Raw genomic sequence first — 21,660 nt, 5'->3', positions numbered from 1 at the left:
TTTCCAATGTATTTGGACTCAGTTTTCTATTTTACTTAGTGGATTTACTCATTACTACAACTATTTATTTTAATCTTTAATTTATTCCCAGATTTGGCCAGTGAAAACTATCTTAAGCTGGACTCTGTGTCCCCATCATTCTTTAAGCATTTCCTTGCTTTTTGGCATCACAAGATGTCCCAGGCTTATGTAGTTTTTCTGTCCTGGTTTTATTTGTTTGATTTTTTTTGAGTTGGAGTCTCACTCTGCTGCCCAGACTGAAGTGCAATGGCTCACTCACAGCCACCACAGCCTCGATCTGCTGGGTTCAGGTGATCCTTCCACCTCAGCCTTCCAAGTAGCTGAAACTACAGGTGCACGCCATCGCGCCTGGCTAATTTTTTATTTTATTTATTTTAATTTATATTGTAAAAATGTGAGGTACAATTCAGGGTTATGTATACAAATAGTCATTGTACAGGTAAAGTTTGGGCCTCACTTTGGTCCCCACTTCACCTGGTTTGAGATCAGGTACTATTATTGATGAAGTATGCTCCCCAACCCCTAGCAGTTTCTCACTACTGCCAATTCCTTTTGTATAGTATTATGATAATTGTTCAGAGTCCTCTTATGAGTGACAACATGTGGTACTCAGTTTTTTGTTTCTGTGATAGATCACTGAGTATTTTTTCCTTTTTTTTTTTTGAGTCGGAGTCTCACTCTGTTGCCCAGGCTGGAGTACAATGGCACACTCAAGGCCATTGCAGCCTTGACCTGCTGGGCTCAGGCGATCTTTCCATCTCAGCCTTCCAAGTAGCTGGGACTTCAGGCATGCACCACCACACTCAGCTAATTTTTAAAAAAATGTATTGTAGAGATGAGGTCTTTCCAAGTTGCCCATGCTGGTCTTGAATCTGTGGGCTCAGGTAGTCCTCTCACTCTGGCCTCCCAAAGTGCTGGGATTATAGGCATGAGCCATCATGCCCAGCTTATCACTGAGTATTATAGACTCTAAGTCCCATCCAACTTGCTGTGAAGTTCATAATTTTGTCCTTCTTTATGGCTTTGTAATATTCCATCATGTATATGTACCACATTTTTTCATCCACTCCACTTTCGATGGGCATGGTTGGTTCCATGTTTTTGCTATTTGTGAGTATTTTTATTTATTTTAGAGAAGAGGTCGAGCTAGTTACCCAGGCTGGTCTTGACCCCCTGGGATCAGGCAATCCTTTCGCCTCGGTCTCCCCAAGTGCTGGGATTACAATTGTGAGCCACCACATCTGGCTCTGTCTTGGTTTTGGAATCAGCCGTTTCCCCAAAGAGCACTGGCTCCTTTTATTGGGGAATGATATTTGAAACCAAAACTTGAGTGCTAGGTATGCTTATTGCTATTGCCTCTGCTCACAGGTCTACTCAGCAGACAGCTAGGGTGTACGAGGGGGGAATAAAAAAAAAACAACTCATTTATTTATTTGAAAATTGTGTATTTATTCTTACATCTTTAATCTTCAGTCACCTTCAAAGTTCTGTCCGCTTGTTGCAATACACCTGTGGAGATGCTTTTTCCACTGCTCAAAGCCATTTTTTGAACTCATCAATTTTGATGCCTTTTAGTGCTTCTGTCATTTTCTGTTCCATCTCTTCCACATCGGCAAAACCTTTCCCTTTGAGGGACATTTTTCACCCAGGGAAACAAACAAACCAAAAAAGTCACTAGGGGCGAGATCAGGTGAATAGGAAGGGGTTGGGCACAGAGGTCTTGCTGGTTTTGGTCAAAAACTACTGAACACTCAGCATGGCGTGGGCAGGTGTGCTTGTAAATCATGAACTGGGCAAAGCGGTTGAAAGAATCTCCCCCCCCCCTAGAATTCACTGAAGCCAAACACAGCCTGAAAATTTCCATCTCAGGAAATTCATATGCAGGCAGCGTTCTTAATATTTTGTGTGTCATAGACTCCTTTGCCGCAATGGTGAAGCCTATGAACCTTTCTCAAAAAAAAGTTTTTTAAAATGTAAAAAAAAAAAAAAAAATTGTAGAATATCAAAGAAAGTCAATTGCTTTAAAATATGGTTATCAGAATGTTTAAAAAGCAAAATTTTGATATAGTAATATATATCAACATATTAAAAGATCTAGCAGTTTAATAACTAATCTAGTAGCCAGGTTAAACATATAATATTTCAGCATATCTGCAACAATCATTATTCTGTGAAAATATCTATGCATTCTACTGGTGACTTTCCAGGTGCTGTGAACAACAATGTAGTCTGTTGTTTTATTCATAATTGAAGGGAATGCGAAGTTTTAATTGGTGGTTATTAGAAATAAACATATAAATTTTTCCTCATCCAAGTTTATGTGGGAGAGTTTGTGAAAACTCCAGGTAAGAATCACTTATGTAGATAGAGGGTGTGTTGGAAGCTTCTTGACTTTATTTCTGGAGAGTACAATAGGGAGAATTACATATTTAAATCAAGACCTTTGAAAAAAGTTGGGAGAGCAAAATAGTAGTCTTTAATAATGAAGCATAATATTATGATTGAAATGTAATCTCAGAGAAACATCAATACCCATTATTTTCTGTATATTATTGTGTTGAAAAGCAAATAATTTTTAGGATATTTTATATATTTATAGGTGTGAAAGTTATTTGAAATACAGAATTTGTGTGATAATAAAGACTTTGATGATAGAAAAAAGATATAGCCAAAAAGAGATGTTTCTTTTATAAAAGGATAAAAGTTGTTGTTTCTTCTTAAATTTGTGTGCATATGCTATTTAAAAACTATTTACTTTTTATAATAATTAGGGAATCATGGAAACTGATAAAGACAACAAAAAACAAGTTTTTAAGAAGGATTCGCCAGATGAATTTATGAAAGATGAACAAAATAAGGTAAAGAGAAAAATAATTGGCTATTATTAAAATAAAGTTATACCTATTATTTTTGCAGTAAAACATGTTTTGTATGTGTTTGTCCAATATTACTTTGAATTTGGGAGACTCTTAGGCTTTTTAAAACTTTATTTTTCATTATGTTACCCAAGCCTTATAAGAAGAATCATATTTTTATTCTTTCTCTTATTAACTGCTTTCTTACTCATTTCCTCATTTCTTGAATTTGTACCTAAAAGTTAAGAGCTTAGTTAGTAATTATCTGATCAGACCCCAAGAGGGCCCAGAGGCCCAGATAGCTAAAACCACTTAAGACCATATTGTCAAGGCAGCTGTGTACTATGGGAATCACATAATTAAAAAAACAAAGCCAGGCTCGGTGGCTCAGCCTGTAATCCCGCGCCTTGGGAGGCTGAGCTGAGTGAATTGCCTGAGCCCGCGGGTTCGAGACCCGCCTGGGCGACTTCGCAAGACCTCATCTCTATAATAAATCAAAAATGAGCCGGGCATGGTAGCGTGCGCCTGTAGTTCCAGCTACTTGGAAGGCTGAGGCAGAAGGATCGCTGGAGCCCAGCAGGTCGGGGCTGCGGTGGCTGGGAGCGGCCACTGCACTCCAGTCTGGGCGACAGAGTGAGACTCCAACTCAAAAAAAAACAAAACAACAAAAACAAACAAGCCATTGCTTTGCTTTGGCCCCCTCCCCTACCTTGGAGAGGTGAATCTCCTCTCTCGTTAATCTACTTTCTAAATAAATTATATTTCCAATCTAAAAACAAAAAACCGACTGGATGCTGTGGCTCATACCTGTAATCCCAGCACTTTGGGAGACCAAGGTGAGAGGATTGTCTGAGTCCAAGGGTTTGAGACCAGCCTGGGCAACTTGGTGAGACCTTGTCTCTACAACAAATCAAGAAAAATTAACCGGGCATGGTGGCACGTGCCTATAGTTCTAGCTACTTGGAAGGTTGAGGTGGAAGGATTGCCTGAGCCCAGCAAGTCGAGGTTGCAGTGGCCATGAGTGTGTCACTGCACTCCAGCCTGGGCGACAGAGTGAGACTCTGATTAAAAAAACAAACAAACAAACAAACAAACAAACCAGCCCCAGAGTAACATGTTTACAATTACAGTAAAATTTAAAAGTTATATTGTAGTCAGAAATAGCTAGGAAGGGAGTTGATAGAGCACTGAACCAAGTACGATTCAGGAGATTTGAATCTTGATCTTTGCCTTACTATAAAAATTTCTGTGACTTTAGTCCAGTGTAAAAGATGGTTTCTTTGTTTATATAATGGAGTTTACATCATCATCTGTTAGATCAGACAGATGATGTAAAATAACCTGCAAATGCATTATTCACATAGTCATATTTATTCTAGACTGTCTAATGCCTTTCTTTATCTTGCTCAAGGTGAGATAAACTTATTTAGTTTATTTAGAAAAGTGAGTTCAGGGGATGTTTAATTTTTGGGGCACCATTTGGTGTTTTTTAGGGTTTAGTGGATGAAATTACAAAGGAAAATATCCAGTTAAAGGAGGAGATTCAAAAGCTTGAAGCCGAGTTACAAGAGGCCACCACAGGATTCCAGGTACTCTTTTAATTGTTTTATCCACATTTTTGGTGGACACACACTTTAAGGAAAAAACAATTTCATTATATAAAATTCGCTTTCAAAGCATAGTCATAGATGGCACTATCATTTATAATAGCTCAAAATGGAAAACAACCCAAGTGTCCCTCTATAGCAGAATGAATTAATACATTGGTGTATATTCACACAATAGAATACTACACAGCAATGAGATGTGGTGTGCTACACCACAACCACACTCAACAACACAAATGAATCTCATAAACGCAATGTTGATCCCCAAAAGATAAAAGGGGGCATACCAAATGCTTCCATTTAAATACAGCAAAAGCAGGATGTTTGAAGTTAGAATAGTGGGTACCCTTGGAAGCAGGTAGGACCCAGAAGGGAACCCAAAGGACTTTCTGGGGTGTTGACACGTTCTGCTTATTGTCTAGGTGCTGGTCACACATAACAGCTTAGTAAAATTTCATCTTTCTGTAACTTATAATACAAGTATGTTTCTATTACTTTAATAAAGCTTACAAAAACAAAAACAAAAATTAATAAAATTTACCAAAAAAAGATGATGATTAGGAAATCACTTTTGTATCAAATCGTTGGTTTTCTTACTGAGTTCTTTTATTATTCTCCTTATCCAAGGCGGTACTATAATTTAAATGAGTTTCACAGTTTTAAAAAATTGAACATAGACCGGGCGCAGTGGCTCAAGCCTGTAATTCCAGCACTTTGGGGGGCCGAGACAAGAAGATTTCCTGAGCCCGCGGGTTCAAGACCAGCCTGGGCAATATGATGAGACCTCGTCTCTACAATAAAATTAAAAAAAATTAGCTACCGGACGAGATAGCACGTGCCTATAATTCCAGTTAATTGGAATACTGAGCCAGAAGGATCACTGGAGTCCAGCAGGTCAAGACTGTGGTGGCCATGAGCGTGCCTCTGCACTTCAGCCTGGGTGACGGAGTGAGACTTCAACTAAAAAAAAAATTGAGCATATATTAATCCCTAAACATTCAAATTACCTTCCAGTATTTTAATTATACATAATTTTAACCCCTTTTTTTCTTTTCTATTTTTTGAGTTGGAGTCTCACCCTGTCACCCAGACTGGATTGCCGTGGCACACTCACGGCCACTACAGCCTTGACCTGCGGGGTTCGGGCGATCCTTCTGTCTCAGCCTTCCAAGTAGCTGGGACCACAAGCATGTGCCACCATGCCCAGCTAATTTTTTGATTTATTGTAGAGATGAGGTCTTGCCATGTTGCCCAGGCTGGTCTCAAACTCGTGAGTTCAGGCAATTCTTTCGCCTTAGCCTCCCAAAGTGCTGGGATTACAGGCATGAGCTACTGTGCCTGACCCTTTTTTCCTTCTTAGCAAGCTAGATTGTTAAAAAATTAAAGCATTGCCTCTTTTTGTTTCTGAAATGGGAGGTAGGATATTGAATATTAGGAAGTGAGGTTCCCTGTGTTTATGAGATGGTTGACTCTTTGCAGGAGACTCTGCAAAATGTTACTTCCCAAACTAGAGTTAGAATCATTTAGTCTTACAACTCAAAGGACCTTTAGAAACCAGCCAGCCCAGTTGGCCCACTTTACAGAGGACTGAAATTGTGATACAGAGAGCTTAAGTGAATTACTGTCTATCAGTGTCAGGAATAGAATAAGGCTTTCTCACTCTAACTGCAGAAAGCCATTGGCTTTGCAGGGTATACTGGACATTTCCACATTATCGGAAACACTCTGCCTTTTCTCAGATACTGCAGATTGTTAAGTCTGCCTTATAGTCATCAGAAATTTTACTAGGATTGCTGGGCATGGTGGTTTATGCTTGTAATCCCAGCACTTTGGGAGGCAGAGGCAAGAGGATTGTCTGAGCCCAGGGGCTCGAGACCAGCCTGGGCACCTTGGTGAGACCATGTCTCTACAATAAATCAAAATTTAGCCGAGCATCATGGCGCACGCCTGTAATTCTAGCTACTTGGAAGGCTGAGGTGAAAGGATCACCTGAGCTCAGCAGATCGAAGCTGCAGTGGTTGTGAGTGTGCCCCTGCACTCCAGCCTGGGCGACAGAGTGAGACTACAGTTCATAAAAAAATAAACAAGTAGACAGGTAAATACATTTTACTGGGGCTACATGGAAAGATAAAGGATAAATGCAGCTGGGCGCGGTGGTTTACACCATAATCCCAGCACTTTGGGAAATGGAGGTGAGAGAATTGCCTGAGCCCAGGGGTTCGAGATCAGCCCGAGCACCTTCCTTGTCTCTACAGTAAATCAAAAAATTAGCCGGGTGTGGTGGTACACGCCTGTAGTTCCAGCTACTTGGAAGGCTGAGGTGGAAGGGTCGCCTGGGCCCAGCAGGTAGAGGCTGCAGTGGCTTTGAGTGTGCCAGTGCACTCCAGCTTGGGCGACCAAGTTAGACTTCAACTCAAAAAAAAAAAAGGATAAATGCAAGATTAGATCGAATGACTCATTGAATATTTCTAATCTCTTTGTACTAAGCATCTTTTATATTGGCATGTAAAATAACCATGGGAAAATAGAAATGCAAGTATCTAATCATGTGTGCATTTATGTGTAGTTGTATAAATCTGTTAATCCCATTTTAAGCAGCTAAGTGTAACCCCTGACCTTTATCTTCCAGGTTACAATTCTTGTTGATAGCATCCCCTCACTTTTTTATAAACCTATGTTGGGAGCTGGCCATGGAGCCCCCCTGAGAGTTAGGGATCAGGAAGGGCCATTGACCCTGAGACCACTAGGATGCGTTCAGGAGCTATTGACCCCATTTCCTCCCCCTTTCTACTCAGCACTAACCAGATTAAGCTCCTGTGAGCTCAAAACATAAAAACTCTGAGACCAGAACAAACACAAGCTAACTTTAGAAGCTCATTGCTCCCATTCTTCCGCAAACTGCAGTTTTGGCTTTCACACAATTTATAATCCAAACTCATGTCACATCTAAGAGCCTTAGTATTGGTCACAGGCTTCTGAGTCATGATCTTAGGATTTATTGAAGGTGTAAATTGTAGAATATAGTTTTAGAAGACCATTTTGTTGAAAGAATGTGGCTGGGTTACTTGCAGGTAGCCCACTGTGAACTTTGGACTGGGCCACATTCTAAACATTCTGGGATGGGCCACTTTTATAAAGTAAATACTTAAGCTTCTATAGAATTGTTTAACTTGGCATAAATCAATCGGCTTAGGATGAAAAAGGTTTATAGAATATGTCAGTCACAGATTAGGTTATCCTTTGTTATGAGATTTTAAGATTATCATATGAAAAGGGTTTAAAGGCAATCATTGATTAAGTTTTCATGGATTAAGGTTTCTGGTGGGTGGGGGACGCCCCTCCCACATCTGACTTTGTGTATAAAAGACCCATTGTAATTCCCAATAACACACTGGAGTCCAGTCTCTCTCTCTCTCTCTCCTTCCCCCCCAATCGCCGATGCCGTCTCCACCTTTGAGGTACCCTGAACCCGGCTGGAGCTGGTCACCGGCAAACCTATCTGTTTAAAAGTTGATGGGCAGATGTTGAGGAAGGTGATGTTTACATTGAATAAATTTAAAATCATCTAATTCAGGAGTCTTTTTCATGAAATTATCTGGGTTTGCCATTAAAATAACCATTAGTATACTCAACTCTATACTTTATACTTCTTTGCAGTGAAATTAAACATACCATCTAATTGTTTCCTTGTGAGATCTATTATTAGTATAGCTGTTTAAAAATTACTTATCTGTATGAATGATTGTAGGCTTTAGAATTGAACATCATACAATATTGATAGTCTAAACATTGATTAGAAAAAGTGAGCAGATTATATATTTATAATTTCATCTGTGAAATTATATTAAAGGATCAACATTTGATTACACTACTGAGTACTTACATGGGAAAAAGCAATTACTAAAGATATTAAATAAGGTCACACTCAATATTCTGTAAGGTTCTTAAATCAGTGGAGAATGAATTATTGGATGACCAAATCGCGTTATCATTGGAAGGATTTAAGTTATTCTTGTCTTGACTTTAATCAAACATTTCTATTTGAATTAGATTAAAGAGGATATTCCTGAGACAAAGATGAAATTCATATCAGTTGAAACTCCTGAGAATGACAGCCAGCTTTCAAATATCTCCTGTTCATTTCAAGTGAGCTCAAAAGTTCCTTATGAGCTACAAAAAGGACAAGCACTTATCACCTTTGAAAAAGAAGAAGGTATGACTAGTTTTAAAAAAGTATGACCATGTTATTTGGAAAGCACTTGGACTTGCATATACCTTTCATAGATATCTGGCTATTACTTTAAAATCTTTACACATAACATTTTTTCTTATCCTCACAGTGATGTTCCGCAGGTATAATTATTCCCATTTACAGATGAGAAAACTGAGTCTGAAATGTTAAGTGTCTTGAATGTGATCACTCATTCAGAAAGCAATGATGCTGGGACTCAAATCCAGGTGCTGTGATGTCCAATATCAGTGTCTTTCTATTCTACATGCTACCTCCAAATAATCATAGTAATGTTTCAAGGTAGTAGAACTTTACAGTTCTCAGAGTGTTCTTACAGACATTATCTCATTTTATACTCGTACAATTCCATAAGCACAGTAAGATGGGATAGTTATGATTTTATATGTGAAATGTAGACATTTCATAGCTAAGAAAACAGATTCTGAGGATATGTAAGTGACTTACTTAATGGCATATAACCAGTGAGTGAGCTGGAGTTAGAACCTGGGAGTTAGAAATTTGGGATGAGCCGGGCTCGGTGGCTCAGCCTGTAATCCCGTGCCTTTGGGAGGCTGAGGTGAGTGGATTGCCTGAGCCCGTGGGTTAGAGACCCGCCTGGGCAACTTGGTGAGACCACATCTCTACAATAAATCAAAAATTAGCTGGGCGTGGTAACGCAACTACTTGGAAGGCTGAGGCGGAAGGATTGCCGGAGCCCAGCAAGTTGAGGCTGTGGTGGCCAGAGCAGTCTGGGCGACAGAGTGAGACTCCAATTCAAAAAAGAAAAAAAGAAATTTGGGATGAAGCTTGATGTTTGCTAAGTCTGCCACGGTCAGGGCCTCCTTTCAGAGCGAGGGGTGCCTTAATGAGGAGGATCTGGCTTTGAGTGCCACCTTTACCCCTTCCACAAAGCATGGTTTGGGATGGGTTCTTTATAAACTTCAGGTTTTTATACCAGGTGCTTTGTGGTAGTACCTACTTTATGAGGCTGCTTAAATGACTATTAGATGAGAAATGTTGAGAAAATACTTAGCACATTTAATAAATGTTATATGTTATTGTTGCTATACACTAGGAATTTTCCATATAAGGAAACAGAAGTTTAAAAAAGATAAATAACTTGAGGTACACTTAGTCAACTGCAGGACTGATAGTCAAACCCTGACCAACCCAGTCAAACCCAAGACCAACGTTCCTCTGAGCAGGCCACTAGCCTGGGCTTTCATTCTTGTATTTAAATTATGGAATGGGGCTAGATGGTCTTCATAGCCCTCTCAGTACTCAGATTCTGAGAACTTGTGATTATAACCCATGTCTCCTGACAACTGGTCCACCACTGGAGCATAATAATAAATGTTATTATGGCATTCCAGCAGGACAGTATCTGTATGTGCAAGGCATACGTTCCCAGTGTGCTATTTTTCACACTGGAGCTGCTGAGACAACTGAAGGTGGAAGAGGAGGCCGAGAGCCATGTTGCCTGTTGGCAGTAGTAGTCAGGATATCCCTGAAAGGTGCAAGTGAGGATTCAGGAGGCAATTACCTGGGAATGTTGGTAATAGGTTTCTCTTTAGAATCAGCTACGTCACTGCTGCTGCCACTGACGTGGCTGTGAGGTCCCCATCTCCTGGGACAATGTTAGGTTTAAACACAATTAAAGAGGAGTTGGCTTTTGACTGTCAGAGTCATAAAAGTTAAAACACAAAGTGATCCTCTCAGCTGCATCAGATCACCAGATGCTGGGGGCTTGCGGGAAAAGTGGGAGGGAAAGAAAGTCATCTGAGTATTACTCATTGATATTTTCTGTTGTTATTGTCTGTTGTCATTGGCAAAAAAAATCATCCAAGTTGTAGTGTCATGTTGTGATATTAGTGAGTCGAATTCCCACACGGCAATGCCCTGCCTTCTGGCCCTGTTTTTCTCTTCCTCCAGCTGTGGTGTGCTATTTGGTTGTCATGAACACATGTGAGATTTAAAAGACAGAGAGTGAACATCTCTTATCTTCATGATAAGTTAGAATAGCAGCCCCAAGCATCAAAAACTGAAGTGCTATAAGCTCACGTCACACACTTAAAAATAAATACCTACCCACATACATTCTTTTTTTTTTTTTTTTTTTGAGTCAGAGTCTCACTCTGTCGCCCAGGCTGGAGTGCAGTGTTATGGTCACAGCTACTGACCTGCTGGGCTCAGGTGATCCTTCTGCCTGAGCCTTCCAAGTAGCTGGAAGTGGCGTGCGCCACCAGCCAAGCTAATTTTTTAATTTATGGTAGAGATCAAGTCTTGCCAAGTAGCCCAAGATGGTTTTGAACCCTTGGGCTCAGGCAATCTTCTCACCTCCCTCCCAAGGTGCTGGAATTGAGGCATGAGTCACTGTGCCTGGCCCCCACCTACATTTAAAACTGCCATATGGTTGCTCTTTGGAGTTCTAACGACTTTTACCATAATTATATTATTAAAACTCCCCCATTTTGTGGAAAAATTGAACTTCACAGCATGATGATCAGTATAGCAGGACCATCAACTTTTTCTTTGTTTAAGTCTTGGCTAAAATTGATTTTATTATTGATAAGATTCTTTAAAATGAATATAGATTTATTTGCAGACTCTTATTAGTCTTTCCCTACTATTTTAGGTGTCACAATTGCCACTTTTATATTTTTCAATTTATATGATGCATGATGCCTTGGTAACTAAGCTATAATGGAAAAAATGAAAACCTAAACTAATCAGCCATCAACTTTTTATTTTTTATTTTTTGAGTTGGAATCTCACTCTGTCGCCCAGGCTGGAGTGCAGTGGCACGCATATTCACGGCCATTCCAGTGCTGATCTGCTGGGCTCCAGAGATCCATCTGCCTCAACCTTCTAAGTAGCTGGAGCTACAGGCGCACGCTACCACACCCGGCTAATTTTTTATTTTTATTGTAGAGACCAGGTCTCACCAGGTTGCCCGGGATGATCTCTATCCCGTGGGGTTTTTTAAAGAGTGATCTCGACTATTCTTCCTAGAGACCAGCCTAGGCTGCTCTGCGTATGGAATAGCCTGCTTGCTTGTAAATAAATAAATAAATAAGTAAATAAATATCTCAAGAGCATTTTTGCAAAAGTAGAATTCCTCATTTATTATGACAAAAAAAAGAGACTCACTCTTTGGTATTCCAGCCTATGTAGTCTTTAGTATGTAATCCTTGGGAAGACAGAGATAAAAATGAATATATATATGTTTCTATGGCGCTTGTAACATATTAAGTAGGAGTAGCAAATTATAAAGTTAAATAAAATTAAGATTAATTGTAAAAATGACATTTAACCACAAAAGTTTTCCCAGTTTACTCAACATGGAAAAATTACTGGCTGTGCATTCATGTACCAGGGGAATTCTCTGGGAATGTTGTCAGCTGTGGAAAGGAAGTGTGTGTGGCCGGACTGAAGTCTTATATGAATGTCAATCTTTCTGCCTCAGCCTTCCAAGTAGGCAGAACTACAGGCGCACTACCACCCCTGGCTAATTTTTGATTTATTATAGAGAGGAGGTCTCGCCAAGTTGCCCGAGCTGGTCAACCCACGGGCTCAGGCAATCTACTCATCTTGGCCTCCCAAAGTGCTGGGATTACAAACTGAGCCACAGAGTCTGGCCTAATTTTTAATTTTAAAGATGTAGGGTACAATTCAGGATTAAGTATACAAATGTTCATTATGCAGGTACCCTTGTTGATGAGGTGTGCCCTCCCCCGCAGAATCCCACTACTGCCAATCTCCACCCCCCCGAGAATTTCTACATTGTAATTTTTCCTGATGTATTTTGGCATGAATATATTCCATTTTGGTGGCAAGATCATTATCACTTGGAAATCTCCTTTGACATTTTAAAATTGGATCCTTTAATTTATTTCCTTTAATATGGAGATAAAAACTATTCAGGATAATTTGTTCTTAAACGAAAAGTATAAAAATTTCTTAAAATATGAGAAATTGACACTTCACAAATTACTTTTCAGTTGCCCAAAATGTGATAAGAGTGGGGAAACATCGTGTGCAGATAGAAGATGTAAACGTGGAGCTTTTGGCCAAGCCAGTTCCACTAAACTCTGGAGTCAGATTCCAGGTACAATGGAGATTAAAATTTTGTGGAGTTTTGTTAATCATGGGTTCTTTTGCCATCCGTATTTCTGAATATGAAACAATTTTCCAGGTTCATGTGGAAGTTTCTAAAGTAAAAATCAACGTTACTGAAATTCCTGATGAATTGCCTGAAGATCAGATGAGAGACAAGCTAGAACTAAGCTTTTGCAAGTCCCGAAACGGAGGTGGAGAGGTGGAACATGTGGCCTATAATAAGCAGTCCCGAAGTGCCGTCATCACATTTGTGGAACCTGGAGGTACTTGCCGGTTTAGAGAGTTAACAAATACTCTACCATTTCAGTTATGTTCTACCATTTCTGAAAGTATTCCTGTTCTGTTTCTTTTATTTGAAACTTACTGCCATAATAATTGGAGACTTTGAAAAACCTTATGAGGCTGTAATGTCTAGAAAATGATTTCCATGAGTTGCTGCTGAGGATGATAATATTTCCATGAGTTGCTGCTGAGGATGATAATATTATAAGTGTGTAAATTTCAGTGCATTTTTAATCATATGCCAGACATGCTGGTAGGTGTCTATATATTTATCTCTTTTGATCGTCAACACAACTCTGGAGGTAGGTGATAGACTAATTTTAATGATGAGGGAACTGATGCCTAGGGAGGATAGTAACTTGTCCAGGATCACACAGGGTGTGTGTGAAAGAACAATTAAAAAAAAAAAATATATATATATAGACTGTTCTTCTGTCTCACCGATTATTATTGACAAGAGTCTCTCAGGTGGAGGGAATTGATTTCTGGGAAGACGGTAAGTAAATGGGAGGGTACTGGAATGAACAACTAAATAGCTGAGGCTCCCTCCTCCCCCCGGTAAAAATGGACCTTTACTAAATTATTTTAGGGAGATTTATAAACTTATAGTTGAAAATAGAATATTTTGGCCTGATGTGGTGGCTCACGCTTGTAATCCCAGCACTTTGGGAGGCAGAGGCAAGAGGATTGCCTGAGCCCAGGGATTCGAGACCAGCCTGGGCAACTAGGCAAGACCTCATCTCTACAATAAATCAAGAAAAATTAGCCGGGCGTAGTAGTGAGCGCCTAGTTCCAGCTGCTTGGAAGGCTGAGGCAGAAGGATCACCTAAGCCCAGAAGGTTGAGGCAGTGGCGACCGTGGGCGTGCCACTGCACTCCAACCTGGGAGACAGAGTGAGACTCCTACTCAAAAAATAAAAATAAAAAAAAAGAAAAGAAAATAGAATATTTTATAGTTGCATTTGTTCATACATTCAAGTGATTCTCAATGCAAAAAAACTCTTGCTCAAGAAAATTGAAACAAGCCGGGCTCGGTGGCTCAGCCTGTAATCCCGCGCCTTGGGAGGCTGAGGTGAGTGGATTGTCTGAGCCCGCGGGTTCGAGACCCACCTGGGCAACTTGGCGAGACCTCGTCTCTACAATAAATCAAAAAATTAGCCGGGTGTGGCAGTGCGCGCCTGTACTTCCAGCTACTTGGAAGGCTGAGGTGGAAAGATCGCCGGAGCCCAGCAGGTCGAGGCTGCGGTGGCCGGGAGTGAGACTCCAACTCAAAAAAAAAAGAAAGAAAGAAAGAAAGAAAGAAAAAAAGAAAGAAAGAAAGAAAGAAAGAAAGAAAATTGAAACAATACAGAAGAACACAAATTTCGTAAAAACGAGGCATTTCCTCAAACTTTTCTTTCTCCTTCTGCATAGTTAGTTACGATTATTTTTTGGATATCTTTTTAGATCTTCCTTTGGACGCATTCTAACATATCAATATGTCTTTTTTACCTGGGCCTTTGGATGATGTTTAAAGCATCCTGGTGTGGCGTGTTGCAGTTAGAGCCAAACAAGGAAGAGGCCTTGAGGACTGGCTTAATATGCCTTAGAAATGGACAATAACTTGATGAAAGATTCCATAGTCAAGGATCCAGATTTTAATTTTCAAAATTCATATATTTCGCTAGTCTGTTGTTAGTTGGTCTATCTCATGTATTTTTTAAAAATTCATGAGACATTTATAAACTGGAATGCAATTTAAAACTCCACAGTGAGAGATAATATTAGCTTGGGAAGCTATGCTTTTATCCCATCTGGAGATACCAACCTGAGGCAGGTGCCATAATTATGCTCATTTTGCAGAAAAAGAAACTGAGGCTTCAAGAAGTCAAGCAACACCCAAGGTCACATAGCCAATAAGCAAAAGAGCCGAGACGGGAGTAGGTCTATTTGACTCTGGGCTGGCATGGTTTTTTTTTTTTTTACTGTGATAAAATAAACTTAACATAAAATTTACTATTTTAGCCAATTTTACGTGTAGTAGATACATTCACAATGTTGTGCAGCCATCACCACTATTCATTTCTAGAACTTTTTCATTATCCTAAACTGAAAGTTTGTACCCATTAAACAATAACTATTACTTCTTCCTCCAGTCCCTAGTAATCACCGTTCTTTCTTGTTTTTGTTTTTTGAGGTGGAGTTGCACTCCTTCGCCCAGGCTAGAGTGCAGTGACTTGCATACTCACAGCCACCCCAGTGTGAACTTCTGGGCTCCAGCGATCCTTCCGCCTCAGCCTTTCGAGTAGCCAGAACTACAGATATGTACTGCCATGCCCAGCTATTTTTTATTGTAGAGACGAGGTCTCGCCAAGTTTCCTGGGCTGGTCTTGAACCCGTGGGCTCAGGCAGTCCACTTGCCTCGGTCTCGCAAAGTGCTGGGATTACAAGCTGAACCACCAAGCCTGGCCAATAACCAGCATTCTAATTTCTGTCTCTATGAATTTGCCTATTTTAGGTACTTCATATAAGTGAAGTCATACAATATTTACTTTTTTCATATCTATCTTATTTCACTTTGCATAGTGTTTTTCTATTTTTATTTTAGATTCAGGGGGTGCATGTGCAGGTTTGTGACATGGATATATTGCATGATGGTGAAGTTTGGGCTTCTATTGAACTGGCACTCAATTAGTGATCATGGAACCCAATTGGTAGTTTTTCAACCTCCTCCTTCCCTTCTCCCTTTAGGAGTCTCCAGTGTCTGTTGTTCTCATCTTTATGTTCATGTGTACCTCGTGTTTAGCTCCCACTTAAATGTGAGAACGTGTCGTATTGGGTTTTCTGTGTCTGCATTAATTTACTTAGGATAATGGCCTCCAGCTGCATCCATGCTGCTGCAAAGGACATGATTTTGTTCTTTTTTTATGACTGCATAGTATTTATATATATATATATATATATATATATATATATGTTACATTTTCTTTTCCAATTCACCAATCATGGGCACCTAGACTGATTTTATGTCTTTGCTATTGTGAACAGTCCTGCAGTAAACATGAGTGCAGGTGTCTCTTTGGTAAAATGATTCTTTTTCCTTTGGGTGTATACCCAATATGGGGTTGCTGAGTTGAACGGCAATTCTATTTTTAGTTCTTTGAGAAATCTCCAAACTGCTTTCCACAGGGGCTGAACTAACTTACATTCCCACTAATAGTGTATGAGTGTTCCTTTTTCTTTGCAACCATGCCAACCTCTGTTGCTTTTTGACTTTCTAGTAATAACCATTCTGCCTGGTGTGAGATCTCATTGTGGTTTTGATTTACATTTCTTTGATGATTAATGATATTGAGCATTTTTATCATGTTTGTTGGCTACTTGTATATCTTCCTTTGAAGAGTGTCTATTTGTGTCCTTTGACCACTTTTAAATGGGGTTATTTGGATTTTTTCTTGTTGATTTGTTTAGTCTTATAGATTTTGGATATTAGTCCTTTGTTGGATACACAGTTTGCAAGTATTTTCTCTCATTCTGTTGGTTGTCTATTTGTTGATGGTTTCTTTTGCTGTCACTTAGCATAGTGTTTTCAAGGTTTATTCATGTTGTAGTATGTATTAGAATTCCATTTTTTTATATTGGAAAATATAGTTTATTTAGAAAGTAAATTAAAGAGAGAGAAGATGGAGAAAGAGAGAGAGATTCACTTCCCCAAGGTAGGGCAGTGGGCCAAAGCTAAGAAACATGGTGGCAGTAGCTGCCATTATTTTTTAAGAGTAAATAATATTTCATTGTGTGTGTGTGTGTGTGTGTGTGTGTGTGTGTGTGTGTGTACACATACCCATATTTTGTTTCTCCATTCATCTGTTGGTGGACATTTGGGTTGCTTCCACCTTTTGGCTATTGTGAAAAATACTGCTTTGAACACTGGTGTGCATAAACACTTGCACTTGTATATTTGTCTGTTCAAGTCCTTGCCTTCAATTTTTGGAGTATACACCAAGAAGTTGAATTGTTGGATCATATAGCAATTCTATTTTCAATATTTTGAGGAACCACCATAGTGTTTTCCACAGTAGCTGCATCATTTTAAATTCTTACCAGCAACGTCCCAAGGTACCAATTTCTCCATATTCTTGCTAACAAGGGCCTCTACTCTTAATCATTGTACCATATTGCTGATCCAAGATGGACTGGTGAGAAGAGTTTTTGTTTGTTTGTTTTTGAGTTGGAGTCTCACTCCTTTGCCCAGGTTGGAGTGCAGTGGCACGCACGCTCACGGCCACCCCAGCTTCGACCTGCTGGGCTCCAGCGATCCTTTCGCCTCAGCCTTCCAAGTAGCTGAGACTACAGGCGTGCGCTACCATGCTTGGCTATTTTTTATTTTATTGTAGAGATTAGGTGTCACCAAGTTGCCGGAGCTGGTCTCAAACCCGCGGGCTCAGACAATCCACTCACCTCGGCCTCTCAAAGTGCTGGGATTACAGGCTGAGCCACCGAGCCCGGCCGAGAAGAGTTTTTTAAAAAGTGTTTTTATATTCTCAAGAACTATTAAACTTTAAGCAATTTTTTTTTTAAAGTTGGAGTCTCATTCTGTCACCAGGCTGGAGTGCAGTGGCACACTCATGGCCATTGCAGCCTTAACCTGCTAGACTCAGGCGATCCTTCTGCCTCAGTGTCCAAGTAGCTGGAACCACAGGTGTGCCACCACACCCAGCTAATATTTTGATTTATTGTAATATTGTAATATTTAATTAATGTTGTAGAGATGAGGTCTCACCAAGTTGCCCAGGCTGGTCTCAAACCCCTAGGCTCAAGCAATCCTCTTACCTCAGCCTCCCCAAGTGCTGGGATTATAGGCACGAGCCACCGAGACCAGCAATTTTTTTTTTAATTGGAGTCACTTGGTCACCCAGGCTGGAGTGCAGTGACACACCCACGACCACTGCAGCCTTGGCCTACTTTGAGGCTACCCTTCCACCTCAGTCTTCCAAGTAGCTGGAGCTACAGGCTTATGCCACCATACTTGACTAATTTTTTGATTTCTTGTGAGACACGGTCTTGCCAGGTTGCCCAGGCTGGTCTTGAACCCCTGGACTTAGGCAGTCCTCTTGCCTCAGCCTCCCAAAATGCTGAGATTACAGGTGTTGAGCCACCACACCCAGCACTTTATGCAATCTTGACACACTACCTTTTACTACTCTAGGGGAAAAATACTGCTAAAAGATAAATCGAGGACAATTTTTTGTGTTGGAGAAGATGGATGAATTTTTATTTGCCTTCATTTTTTCTTTTTCTTTCTTTTCTTTTTTTTTTCTTTTTTGAGTTGAAGTCTCACTCTGTCGCCCAGACTGGAGTGCAGTGGCACGCTCCCAGCCACCGCAGCCTCAACCTGCTGGGCTCAGATGATCCTTCCGCCTTAGCCTTCCAAGTACCTGAAACTACAGACATGCGCTACCATGCCTGGCTAATTTTTTGATTTATTGTAGAGACGAGGTCCCACCAAGTTACCCAGGCTGGTCTCAAACCCATGGGCTCAGGCAATCCTCTCGCTTCTGCCTCCCAAAATGCTGGGATTACGTGCTTGAGCCACCGCACCTGGTCGATGTATATAGTATTCTAATGATAGGTTTCATTTATACTTTTTGAGAAACTGGGAAACGCTCTAGTATTGTTAGAATGAGTGAGTTACTTTCTACAGATGACTACTGTATTTTTTGTAGCTCAAGGATTTTGCAGCCCGTTGCACATTGATTGCAGCAAGTAATACAAGACAGGAGGAACTAGTTAAACCTTATTAATATCTGGTCTTGTAGTTTCCAAAATTATGTCTGTGAAGTTTTCAAAGTGAACTTTAGAATTTCTTAACAATTAATCTTTCAACTCAATGTTTCTTGTAATACAGTTCTGTTTGTAGGATGTTTTAACTTTGATAAATGTTTAAATGTTAAAAACAAGAAAAGCATTTTTTTTTTTGCTTTACTTTTAGTTGCTGACAAGATTTTGAAAAAGAAAGAATATCCTCTTTATATAGATCAAAGCTGCCATAGAGTCACTGTTTCTCCATACACGGAAATGCACTTGAAAAAGTATCAGGTAAAGTCATCTCTTTTCTTCTATTTTGGGAACTCGCTGCCCAATATCACCCCACAAAAAATAAAGGAAAATTTGTGAGTCTGTTACTGTATGACTCTTACCAGTAAGGGAAATCAAAATAGCTTCTTTATTTAATTTTTGCTTGATGCAAAGTGAGTTTTTCCTTTTTTCTGAGTTGGAGTCTCACTCTGTCACCCAAGCTGGAGTGCAGTGGCACGCTCACAGCCACCGCAGCCTCGACCTGTTGGGCTCAGGCAATCCTTCTGCTTCAACCTTCCAAGCAGCTAGAACTACAGGTGCATGCCACCATGCCTGGATAATTTTTTTATTTACTGTAGAGACGAGGTCTCACCAAGTTGTCCAGGCTGGTCTCGAACCCATGGACTTAGGCAATCCTCTTGCCTCTGCCTCCCAAAGTACTAAGATTACAGGTGTGAGCCATGGTGCCCAGCAAGTTTGTATTTTTTAAGAGTATTTTAGTGCAAAGCTATACCTTATTTAATTCATTATACAATTTAAAACTGAAATTACTCAGATAATACCACGATCTTTATTTTTGTATGTGGAGATATAGCTGCATTTCTCTCACGTGTCTACTGCCATTGAGCATGAGAATCATTCCTACTCATTTTCTCTGAACTCATTATCTTTAACCCAACTTGCTCCCTTTTTCTGTTCGTTCTCAGCTATCAAATGGCACCACCATGTACCTAGTCCACCAACCTAACAGTTAGAACTCATACTTCATACTTTTTTTTTTTTGAACAGCAATCTCACTCTGTTGTCCAGGCCGGAGTACAGTTGCACGATCACAGCTACCACAGCCTCAACCTGCTGGGCTCAGGCGATTCTTCTGCCTCAGCCTTCCAAGTAGCTGGAACTACAGGTGCATGCCACCACACCCAGCTAATTTTTTTTATTTATTGTAGGGACAAGGTCTCGCCAAGTTGCCCAGGCTGGTCTCCAAACTGCGGGCTCAGGCAATCCTCTCACCTCGGCCTCCCAAAGTGCTGGGATTATAGGCATGAGCTACCACGCCTGGCCTTAGAACTCATACTTAATTCTTCATTTTGCTTCACTTCCAACATTCATTTGTTCACTAAATCTTGCCAGTTCCACTTCTGACTACCTCTTTAACTGATCTACCTGTTCCGAGAGTTGTCCTTCTTTGTTTTCCACAATGCCACAAGAGTTGTCTTTCTATAACTCAGATCTGACTTTGATATTCTTTTGCTTGCAAAATCTTCCTAAGGTTTCTTGTCTCTTAAGATGAAGACTAGGCAGGGCACAGTTCATGCCTGTAATCCCTGCACTCTGGGAGGCAGAGGCTAGAGGATTGCCCGATCCCAGGCGTTCGAGACCAGTCTAGGCAACTTGGCGAAACCTCATCTCTAAAGTAAACTAAAAAATTAGCCAGGTATGGTGGCGCGCATCTGTGATTCCAGCTACTTTGAAGCCTGAGGTGGAAAGAGCACCTGAGCTCAGCAGGTCAAGGCTGCAGTGGCCAGGAGTGTACCACTGCATTCTAGCTTGGGCAACAGAGACTACGACTCAAAAAAAAAAAGTCTAAAATATTAAGCAGATGCTATGAAGGTAAAGTTTTCTAAGACATTTTTCAATGTTTGTATTTCTTTTCCTTCTTAGGTGTTTTCCGGAATATCTAACAGGACGGTCCTTCTGACTGGAATGGAAGACATTCAGGAGGATGAAGAAATGGTGGAAGATTTAATCAGCATTCACTTTCAACGGGCAAAGAATGGAGGTGGAGAAGTAGATGTGGTCAAGTGTTCCCTGGGTCAACCTCACACAGCATACTTTGAAGAATAGACTGATGCAGTCAGATGAAAATCACTGCAAATGTTTGGCCAAAGTGAATATTCTTTTCCTTAAAAAAATGAAAACTCTAATTTTTGGTGTCCATTTATGCTTAGATACAAAATATATTTCCATGTTTTTGAGTTCTTCTTTGTTTCAAACTGTGCTGCATGTTTTCAGCAACAATGTGTGCTGTATTAAAAGCAGTTTTGCAGCCGGGCTTGGTGGCTCAGCCTGTAATCCCACGCCTTGGGAGGCTGAGGTGAGTGGATTGCCTGAGCCTGCGGGTTCAAGACCCGCCTGGGCAACTTGGTGAGCCCTCATCTCTACAATAAATAAAAAAAAAAAAACACAAAAAACAGCCGGGCATGGTTGCGCATGCCTGTAATTCCGGCTATTTGGAAGGCTGAGGCAGAAGGATCGCTGGAGCCCAGCAGGTCGAGGCTGCGGTGGCCAGGAGTGGCAATTGCACTCCAGCCTGGGCGACAGAGTGAGACTCCAACTCAAAAAAAAATAAAAAAAATAAAAAATCAGCCGGGCATAGTAGTGGGCGCCTGTAGTTCCGGCTACTCGGAAGGCTGAGGCGGAAGGATTGCCGGAGCCCAGCAGGTCGAGGCTGCGGTAGCCGGGAGCAGCCACTGCACTCCAGTCTGGGC

At 40.5% G+C, this 21,660-nt stretch overlaps 1 protein-coding gene across 2 annotated transcripts; it reads left to right on the top strand.

Moving 5' to 3' along the window:
• Nucleotides 1-2,795: 2,795 nt before the first annotated feature.
• NMI (N-myc and STAT interactor) lies at nucleotides 2,796-21,216 on the top strand. Of its 2 annotated transcripts, XM_008057418.1 has the most exons (7): nucleotides 2,796-2,879; nucleotides 4,370-4,465; nucleotides 8,534-8,696; nucleotides 12,716-12,822; nucleotides 12,910-13,096; nucleotides 19,083-19,189; nucleotides 20,834-21,216. In XM_008057418.1, exons 1-7 carry the CDS (start codon nucleotides 2,799-2,801, stop codon nucleotides 21,014-21,016), a joined length of 924 nt encoding a protein of 307 aa, XP_008055609.1. In that variant the 5' UTR covers nucleotides 2,796-2,798; the 3' UTR covers nucleotides 21,017-21,216. The 2 variants fall into 2 exon arrangements, with proteins under 2 accessions (XP_008055609.1, XP_021567686.1); XM_021712011.1 differs by having other exon boundaries at nucleotides 2,798-2,879; nucleotides 12,716-13,096; nucleotides 20,834-21,153.
• Nucleotides 21,217-21,660: the final 444 nt, after the last annotated feature.

Source organism: Carlito syrichta, unplaced genomic scaffold, assembly GCF_000164805.1.
Source record: "Carlito syrichta isolate Samal-C Ts95f unplaced genomic scaffold, Tarsius_syrichta-2.0.1 Scaffold303009, whole genome shotgun sequence".
Lineage (NCBI taxonomy): Eukaryota > Metazoa > Chordata > Mammalia > Primates > Tarsiidae > Carlito > Carlito syrichta.
Note: the sequence above shows the minus strand (reverse complement) of the source record. Positions and strands in the feature narration are given on the sequence as shown.